Source organism: Gossypium hirsutum, chromosome D12, assembly GCF_007990345.1.
Source record: "Gossypium hirsutum isolate 1008001.06 chromosome D12, Gossypium_hirsutum_v2.1, whole genome shotgun sequence".
NCBI lineage: Eukaryota > Viridiplantae > Streptophyta > Magnoliopsida > Malvales > Malvaceae > Gossypium > Gossypium hirsutum.
In genome coordinates, this window is record NC_053448.1 from 8844220 (window position 1) to 8854744 (window position 10525).

The 10525-nt window shown below is 33.3% G+C and overlaps 1 protein-coding gene across 3 annotated transcripts; it reads right to left on the minus strand.

The window, feature by feature from the left end:
• Nucleotides 1-913: 913 nt before the first annotated feature.
• On the minus strand, nucleotides 914-9464 carry LOC107942924 (caffeoylshikimate esterase). Of its 3 annotated transcripts, none has more exons than XM_041108403.1 (10): nucleotides 8859-9464; nucleotides 8129-8190; nucleotides 7850-8031; nucleotides 7203-7232; nucleotides 6636-6762; nucleotides 6398-6544; nucleotides 2488-2618; nucleotides 2267-2404; nucleotides 1946-2044; nucleotides 914-1319 (listed from the first exon to the last, which is right to left on the minus strand). In XM_041108403.1, the coding sequence occupies exons 2-10, from the start codon at nucleotides 8172-8174 to the stop codon at nucleotides 1095-1097; spliced, it is 1125 nt and encodes a 374-aa protein (XP_040964337.1). In that variant the 5' UTR covers nucleotides 8175-8190; nucleotides 8859-9464; the 3' UTR covers nucleotides 914-1094. The 3 variants fall into 3 exon arrangements, with proteins under 3 accessions (XP_040964337.1, XP_040964338.1, XP_040964339.1); XM_041108404.1 differs by having other exon boundaries at nucleotides 8847-9355; XM_041108405.1 differs by lacking the exon at nucleotides 8129-8190 and having other exon boundaries at nucleotides 7850-8075; nucleotides 8859-9354.
• Nucleotides 9465-10525: the final 1061 nt, after the last annotated feature.

Sequence of the window (10525 nt, forward strand, 5' to 3'; positions counted from 1 at the left end):
ATACAATCTCATCCCTTAGGATTTACAATATTCACCATGGTAACTCTAATTTTATCAGAGTATTCCACTAGGTCACCAAAGCTTCAAGTAGAGGAGTTTCTCCATGTGTTTCACGAATCAGATCAATTCAAATGGGTCAAATGAGTCTCATTTCATCAATTTATCTCCATGAGACGTTCTGTATACATTCATTATAGACTTTGATCCGTGACCCGTGACAATAGATTGAGCATGGCTTGGGCAATGAGTTTCTTTTTTTTTTTTATCTCAAATAATCCCAACTCAAATTCAAGTTAAATGGTAATTTTTGTTATTAAATTTAATTATAAAATATGTAAATATTAATATAAATATATAATTTTTAATCTTTTATTAGTATATGAATAGTAAAATAAGCTATCGATCAAATTTCGATTTGGGCTTGATTTTTTTTAAAAAAAATTGACCATGAACAACTGTAATTACTTAGTTCATTATGTTAAGAGAATATTATTAAATTAATAATATGATTTAAATTTAAAATTTAACGACTCTAAAAAAATTAAATTTTAGCATAGATTTGAACACATTAATATGATTTCTCATGAAACAATTTACAATATTACTAAATACATTAATCAAATGTATCATCAATTCATGTATAATAAAAATCATCGGGCGAAAGTATTGTTAACATAATTAATTTTCACACTTCATCAACATTGCCATTTGATCTTTTATGTTTCACATACAATCGGTCATATTTATTCGACATGAAAATGAATAAATATACAGATTTTAGTATGTGTATAATTACCCCATATTAACCAATCAAAATTTGCGTATGAATTTTAAATTTAATCTCCATCATTAAATTAGGCAACAAAGAATTGTACTTACCAAATTACGGAAAATGCTGCCATTCAAGCATCAATGGTGAAATAGTAGTCATTTAATTGGTTTATGAACAATAAAATATCCCACAAATCAATTTAAATTCCTTAATTTACACAATTCTATGGCACTGCAGTGGATCCTTATTCCAATTTAATCATAACATTGTATCTTAGTTCCATTTATTATTTATAAATGAAATTAAATAAGAGAGATTGCGATTAGCCTGCAGTATTACTGCTATGTTCATCCAGCCAAGAAATTATGTCACTAAAAACTCTGTTAATCATATCATCTGGTTCACCTTCCAGAAGAGAATGGCCAGCATCCTTGTATAAAATAATGTTCTTGTCTGAGCTGCTTGCTTTTTCATACAATGCTTTGCTGACAGCTGGGTCCGTAACGATATCGTTCTCGCCATGCAAGATTAATATTGGAAGCGAAACCTGAAATCATAAATTCGAACCCAGAATCAAAACTGGGTTTATAACATATTCCAAGCTTAATAAGATACCAAATTTATAAAGAAAAAGCAAATGCTTTGTTAACTTCATTTAGGAATAAAAATTGCGTGATATAGGATCTCATAACACCAAAAAAGAACTAAACTATATGATTTATGATGGCACTCCTGGAATATTTGCTAGTGGTATGATAATAGAAGAAGGGTAAGTGAGACAGTGCCCCTATCTTGTGTCCTAAGCAACATGCATGACTTTTCTTCCAAGGTGTAAAAGAAAAAAATTCAGTCCCTCAGATCTGCGCTAAAAGGTTCTCGCAAGGTTTTGATAACATTTCGCTTATCCAACTTAAAAAACAAGTTTGGGGATTGTTGCAGACAGTATGGTAAAGCATGGGTTGGTTTTAATCAAACATTACACGTTATATAGGTCTAGAGAAATTTAAATCCAGGCACAATACCAAATAGACGCAAACATACATATTTCTCCAAGTACAAAGTAGAAGAGTAAGAGGCCAAAAGAGAGCAACAAAAAGAATAGTTGGTTCAAATATCATTTTGAAAACATAAATAACAAAATTTATTAGAGCGATAAGGATAAGGAAACTGGACCTTCTCCAAATTTTGTTCTATTTCGGCTGTCGTTCTCAACATCTCCAGCGCAGTCCGTAAGCGTGGCTTGTCCTTGTAAGCAATAACATTATAGGGTGTCTACATAGGCAGAAAAATGAAAAGTAAATATCTATAATAGAAGTTTTGTTTATTCATTCAAGCAAATTCGTGACGCAGAGAGATGAATGATTACATCATAGGCATAACTAACTCCATAAAAATGCCACAGTTTTGCACTTAAGCATCCCAGAGGACATCGCTAATATTTACCATAAACATTTACCATACATCAAATCATTCAAATGAGCCGTAGAAACGAACCAGTTCTCTCTTTTTAATGTCTCTAAATGCCGCCTCTGCCAAATCCTTCTGTGGGACTAACTTCTGTTTTGGAAGAATATTAGCTACACCGATCAGAATTTGCTTCAGTATCCAGGGTGGAACCATGTCATCTGCGATCTAAATGAAGTACTGCGATCAATAGAGATAAAAGAAAAAAAGTGTAAACAAAGTCCGTAAAATGTTTCAGCTTGGAAATTTACTTTGCACATGGGAGCAACAAGACAGGCACCACTCCAGGCATTAGGTTGTTTTAAGTGCATCTTTAGAGCTACAGCTCCACCCAAGGACTCACCAAAGAGGTAGCATGGAAGAGTCTGAAACTCAGGATTCTCTGTAATCAAATTCAATCAAGAGCAGTTCAGTAATCAAGTATAACAAAGGTTGCAAGTCTTCCTTCAAATAAAATTACGAACAGAACATCATTGATGGAAAACCTTACAAAGAAAAATGAAATTGCAAGAGAACATAGAAGAACTGATGATTCTTTTGTATTTATGAGTAACACAACAGGAGAACTAAAAGCAAACAAATCATCCCAGTTCACCTTTTACAGATATGATGGCAGATATTGATAACAACAATGATGTTTGCAAAGATAATAAAAGATTTTCGAATTCAACTTTCAAGGAAGGCTGAAAGTGGAATGTTGTTCTACTTGATAGAGTAGAAAGGACAACAGAATGCTTGAAATTAATATTTCTACCAGCTAAGTCACAAGCTCCCTGTGGCATCTTCTTTCGAGAAAAGAATCAATTGTATTCTTGCATGCACAATTAAAGTGAAATGAGAGGACAGAATGGAAAAGATCGAAAGACAGAACATGAAAGTGCAAGTTTCTTCTACTTGATATGAGACTAGAGAAGTAAGAACAAAAATGTGGGTGCAATTTTCACCTGAATATGACTTTTGATCAAGCAACTTATACAGATTACAAATAGCAAAATGTGAGAGAACATGTGTCAGATAATGTGATAGTGTGTGTGAGTGTTATCGCTTTGGTGAACTGCCCCTAAACACTACTACGGAGGGGCAGTCTTAACTGTTGCCTATCTCATTAATATAGTTCCAACAAAAATCCTTGATTTCAGAAAACCAATAGACACGCTCACAAAAATATCTCCAAATTTCAGCTCATTCACCAATCTTACTCCTTGAGTTTTTGGGAGTATCGCTTTTGTTCATGTTCATTCTCACAATAGGGGAAAACCTGATTCACATGCTCTTCTGTGTGTCTTTATTGGATATTTTTCCATGCAAAAATGGTACAAATGTTTTCACCCTCCTACTATGAAAATCTTCGTTTCAATTGATGTGACTTTTAATGAAATGAGTCCTTTTTGAAACATTCATATCTTCAGGGGGAGACTTCGAAGATAAAGCAAAGGATCTATCTGTTCCTGATTTTCCTAGTCAACCACTAGTCTTAGTCGAAACTCCTACTACCAATCAAACCCCAACTTTTGTTGAGTGAATTTCTGCTGAGTCAGTTTTAGGTGCTTCGTTTGTGCTCGAGTCAACGTCACTAATTAAGTCACCAAGGTTAGGTGGAATGATGAAAGATAAGGGGAAACTAGATAATACTTGACCACTGTAAACTTATTCTCGAAGGGAAATACCTATCTCTCAACCTGTGTAGGTACAATCTCCTATTTGAGCAACTGTTCAAAACCTAGAAACAGCTCCCACACCCATAGAAAATACCATATTGCCACCAACATTGATCAAAACTCGAAAACAACTTCCATGCCTATAGAAAACACCATATCACCAGCTAATATTAATCAACCCATTGATAGCGAACCAGTGCAACCGAATGTTAATGATCTATCCATTACCCTTACAAAAGGAATCAGAACCTGCGATGGAATTTACAACAGTTTGATGTAAAAAATTCATTTCTTCAAGGCGATTAAAAGAAGAAATTTACATGAGGTTCCTCCTGGTTTTGAATCCAAAGGCCTGGTTTTTAAGTTGAAGAACACCCTCTTTAGACTTAAACAGTCATCAAGGGCTTGGTTTGAAAGATTTAGAAATGTAATGATTACCTTGGGATATAAAAAAAGCCAAAGAGACCACATTTTGTTTGAGGGGCATTCGACGACATGGGGAGTGACAATGTTGTTGGTATATGTGGATGATATTATCATAACTGGTAATGATACAGAGGAGATGCAAAATTTAAAAGGGTGCTTACTGAAAGAATTTGACATCAAAGAAGTTGAGAAACTGAATCCTTGGTATTGAAGAAGCAAATTCAAAGCAGGGATTTTTTTTAATTAGTATATGCTTGATTTATTGAACGAAGCAGGGATGTTGGGCTGTAAGCCGAATGATACACCAATTGAATTCAATCATAGACTATGTGATGCTTCAAAGGATTCTATTGTAGGTAAAAGGTCTTACCAAAAACTTGTCATAACATTAATCTATTTGGCACATACAAGACCCAGCATTGCATTTGCTATGAGTGTAGTTAGCCAACGTATGCACAATCCTATCAAGATGCAGTATTTAAAACGTAATCCTGGAAAAGGAATCTTGTTCAATAAAGGAGGAGGCATATCTCTAGAAGCTTATATTGACGGAGACTACGTCAGACCATTAGTTGACACGAGACCAACTTCAAGCTATTGTACATTCCAAAGTGGCAATCTAGTGACTTGGAGGAGTAAAAAGCAAAATGTAGCGGCAAGGTCAAGTGTGGAGTCAGAATCCAGGTAAATGACACTTGGAATATGTGAATTACTTTGGTTGAAAATAATTCTTGATATGAAAATAAGATGAGAAGGTTCAATACGGTTGTTCTGTGACAATAAATCAGCAATCAACATTGCACATAACCCAATGCAACATGATAGAACCAAGCATGCTGCAGTAGATAGATATTTATCAAGGAGAAACTCGACATTGGACTTATTTGTACCCCATTTGTTTCAACAAAGGATCAATTAGCAGATATACTTATACTTACTAAGGGCTATGAACTAATTGTTTCAAGACATTGATTGCCAACAAGCTCGGAATGGAGGATATCCATTCACCAGCTTGAGTTGGATAATGTGATAGTGTGTGTGCGCTTTAGTTTTGCTGAATTCTTGTGTACGAGTGGTTGAGGTTTAGTGAAGTGCTGAGTTAAGAGTTTTAATAGATTGTATGTTAGATAAAGGGTATATATCATATAGGAGTTCTAATTTTTTAGAATGCTAGTTATTGATAAGTTTCCTAATTGGTAAGGAAAATTTTGTGTATATATAGGAGACTGTAGTAGCTGTGTTTACATGAAAAAATTGATTCCAGTAGATCAATTCTCCACAACATGAAAGTTCTTAAATATTTTAGGAATCAATTCACCTACAAATCCACTAACAAAGCACAGGTGGCAATTCAAGTATCTATCATCCTTGTCAGTTTTTTATTATTTTCTTCACATTGAGAAGTTTGTTTTCAGTATTTAGAAAAGCATTAAGGTGCTCTGCCGTGATACATCACCGCCATTGGATGCTGAAACTACAGCCAGTGCCTTCTGCATCTTCAGCTTATATCAAACTATATCCCATAGAGTGTCAAACCCAGGAGTTCCAAAAAATTTTAAAAAGAAAAGAAAAGCATTTGTGAGGGTTTTCTCCAGGTTATTTTATCAGTAGAGGATGCTGACAAATGCCTGACATATTTCAACCAACTTTACGCACTGAAGAGGTTGGAAGAGCAACATTTGTCATATTCAAAAGGTCAGCATATCTTTTGGACTTAAACTTTTAATTGATAAACCATGTGCAAAGCATTATTTCATAATTTTCCAAGTTCTAGGAGTACTAATTATTATTAGATGATTCATGACACAAATATTAATGGCAACATAGAACAAAAATCATAAATGATCATATAGTGCCAAGAACTTGCAAATGCGCACTCACAAACAAAAAAAATCCACAATGTGCTAAACTAAATCCCCATATCAAGTTACTTTGCTTCATTCAACATGGATATCAATGAAATTTTCTATCTACTAAATCCCCATATCTAAGAAAAATCCGGTAGCAACCAGAGAAGTTCTAGAAAAAGATAAAAAAAATATATATATCACTAGGGCTTAGGACAGAGAAACCACACCTTTAATTTTGGTGTATTGCTCAATCACATCATCCACAAGCCAGTCAAATCTGTGAATATAACCATGAAGACCTTCAGACAGGCCAAATCCAGGGTAATCCATTGCAAAAACTCCATATCCACATGATGCCAATTTCCTGGCAATCCCTGCTAACAATGTCAAAAGTTGATTAGGTTCCATTACAGCAATACGCAAAACTGCAAAAAGGCCATTAGTTACTAGTTCTAAACTACATGCCTTCAGCAAAAAATGTGCAAGTGTCTCCATAACCATGACAAAAGAACACCATTGCCTTGGGGTAAGAGGTCTGTGGAAGCCAACTTTTTGAGAAAATTTCCAGTCCCCTAGAATTCATCTCATATGACTGTACTTCAAAATTTCAAAATATTAGGTGATTAAGAAGTAGATTATAACCACCTCAAAGAATCCATGAGATAACAAAACATTTAGCTGGCAAAGTAGACAACCACTTAAGTATGAACTCCATCAATTGTGTTCACGAGGGAAAAGAAAAGCATCTGAATAAGCAACTTCGTAGACATATTTATGATGGAGGAATCTTCCTTTAGAAAGAAAAAAACTTTCCAGTCACAGAAGGTTATTCTTTCTTAAGGCTAATCTGGTGGCCTTTCAATTGATATTAACACAAGATTACAACTAATACCATAGCAAGATCTTTACACAAAACTTTTCATTCGGATTCGGAAGTTCTTATGCATTCAAAATGAGATAAAAGAATAAGAGCTGTAGCGAACAAAAGCCTAGCTAATATCAAAGGGAAAAGTGCAAGTCCAAAGCTTGTACCTCCTTCATCTTCAGCCCATCGAGAGGTGTCTGTCAAAACCAAGTAACATTTATTTAACAACCGCTCAAAACGTTAAAATTATCTACCAGGCTTATCAAACCAAAAGAAAGAGAATATGAAAACTGAGTTCTCGCATTGAGAATAAGTTCATTCATTCTAATAATTACCCAATTTTCCTTCAATTTAATTTTTTTTCTCTCAAACTAATCAACTTAACCGAATCCTTTTAACTATCACTAAAAAGAATCAGAAAATAAAATAAAATAATGCCAACAAACGATCTTACTTACAGCTTATTCATTTCTTTGAACACAAATGCTGAGAAATTGTCTGCTCATTCTAATTACAACCCAAATTTCCTTTTAATCTAGCCATTCCTTTAACTATATATTAACTCAACCAAATCCTCTAAACAGCGCATGGAATTGTATACAATCAATATATGAAATATAAATCTTTTGAATACCAAAAATAAAAAAAATCCTCTAAACAGCATAAAGAAAACCCAGATAAAAGAAACCCATCTCAGAGCCATTGGAAGAAAAAAGGGGAAAAAAGGAACTAATACTCCAAGACAATACATAAATTTAGTAGCCAAAAGAAGGCAAGTATATATATTAGGAGGATGAAGTTGAAAAACAAAGACCTTGAACAAAATATGATCAAGTCCAAGTTGAATATGCTTAAAGGCTTCCCTGGCTCTCCTTCTAGCAGGTGCTTCATCCATATTAGCATCCAAAATCTTTTGCAACTCTTCATCCACCCCTTTAAACTTCAGGGGCTTAGCCATTACTCTGCTTTTTTCTCTTCTCCACTTCAACAAAAACCCTGCCAATAACCAGAAGTCTATCTCTTTTCAGATGCCAATTCCTCTACATAAATAGAAAAAAGTAAAAACAATTAGGGGAGGGGGTTCTAGAGTTACCATCAAAAAGATGGCTCCGCAACAAGTTTGAAGATTTCAAAGCCATGTGGCCTTTTCTTTTCCTTTTGAGAAAAAAAAAGTAAAAAAAAAACAAATAAATTAAATTATATAGCTAAAATCCAGGAAATGGGGCAAAAAAATTGATAAGGTAAGAAATGTCAGCAAGCAAAAGTCCAAAAGTTGAAATGGAGAGATTCTTTGTAGAGTGCAGTAGTTTAGTTTATTTAATTAATTTTCAAAATTTTGTTTGAAGAGTCAGATTTTAATAAAGGAAAATCGTACGAGGAAATTATTTGTTCTATTTTCTGATTAATTTATTACTTGGAAGATTCGCAAAGAGAAGGAAAAGGCGGTAGGTGAAGGTGATTGAGTTCTATAAAAGGAAGGAAAGTGCCCACGTTATCTCCCTCTCATTGTACGTGTTAAAATATTCTTCCCACTGTTTATTAAAATTAAAATTGTCATCCAAATATTTTTACAATTTAAGTATCTATTTCGATCATTTTGATATCTGCGGGAAGCAGAAATCTGATATACAATGAGCTGAACACAAAAAACAGTAAATTCCCTCATTCATGGCAAATGAAACAAGAATCATACAAGACTACTTCAAAGAAATTTCAGCTAATATTCACTATCTTAAAGCACATAACTTTGATTTCAATGTCCCAAATTTAATACAGAAAAAAGAAATTTGTTAGCTTGGATTGGGAATCACTTTAACAGCAACCTGTTCTCCTTTTAACTTCCTTTCTTGAGCTTAGCAGAACAAATATACCCAACTTCTTCCCCAATTTCCAATTTACTCCTCAACTCCTTCAAAACCCCTAATCTTTTATCCGGTTCAACTCCATCCTCATCCTCCTTCGTCTCCGCAATTCCCGCTAAGCTCCCACCGTCTCAAGACCGCCCGGATGTGTTTCGCCGGAGAAGGAGACGGAAACGATTTCTTAAGAAACCTCAGCGGCGTCGAAGGAGTTTTGGGTTTGATTGGGTGAGCCGGACTCGGATTGTAAGTGGGAAGAAAAGGGGTGGTCGGAGGCAGGAGAGGCGGAGGAGATTTGGGTGGCTGAGGCAGGGTAGGATAGTTATTTTGGGTGGTTGTCTTTGGGTTTTTAAGGCTTGGAAGTACAGCCTCCCATCGTGAAGGAAGAAGAAGAAAACACTCAACAAGAAACTGCGGTTGCAGTTTACCTTTTTGCAAAGATCTTTGATGTTGCGTTCAGCTTATTGTAAGAAAAACACAAATTGAGAGCGACTAAAGCTTGTTATTAATGTAAAAATTGATGAGATTAAATATTATAAGGATGTTATTATATAAAATAAAAAATAAATTAAAGTTACTGTATCTAATAAAATATATATATATATGTGTAAAATATCTACCTCAGATTTCCGTTTCCACTTTGACCAAAATCATCTAATCAAGTAAGGTGAGCATCTAAATTATAAATATTTTTAATATTTAAAATAAAATTTTGTTATAATTAAATGATTATGTATGTAGTTTATCCGAAGCTAATTCCACTTTCAATCATACATGTCTTTTACTTTTGTTTTTATTTTTCGTCTTTGTTGACATTTAAACTATCATTCATTACTTAAATTGACACATAGCATTAAAAATGATTAATATTAGGTGCAAATTAAAATTAAAAATATATTGGGCCTAAGTTGAAATACAAGAAATGGGCCTACAAAATGGTTTTGGACTTTTCAATAAATTTAGGCTTTCAAAAGCAAAAGGTTTGGATGTTAAATTAAACAAATTAAAACTAATTTGGGCCTTAAAAATTAAATCTAAATTTAGTCTTTTTTATAATTAATTTGAGCTCTAAAAGAATCTTTCAACATTAAGCCTGAAAATGATTTTTTATTTAACACTGATTTTTTTAATTTTCTAAAAAATAATTTTTATTTTTTTTCCAACAAATTTCTTATTATTATTTTTCAAAAACCAACATTCAAATATCCACCCCACTTCATGTCAAAATTTCAAAAATTAAATTAAACTAAATTAGAATCTATTTAAAAATTGATTTAAAATTAATTAAAGCCAAATTAAATGAAATCTAATTTAATTTAATTTCAGACAAAAAAAAGAAGAAGTAATCTGCTACCTTTGATAATTTTGAAGCCTAAGTTGAAATCCGCATCACCCTTCAAGTTGAGGTTGTAATGTATTTATATTATTTTCATTTTTATAAGATCCTTGGCATGCATTTAAAGGCTTAGATTGAAATTGTATTTGTAAATTTTTATTCTTAACTTAAATCTCTTTTGGTTTCTTAATGAAGTTTTACTCTGTTACTCATTTCGAATATATGTACATCTTGTATTTTAAGTTTAAATGAGTTTATAAATTAACTTAAAATGATTTAAAACTCATTGATATAT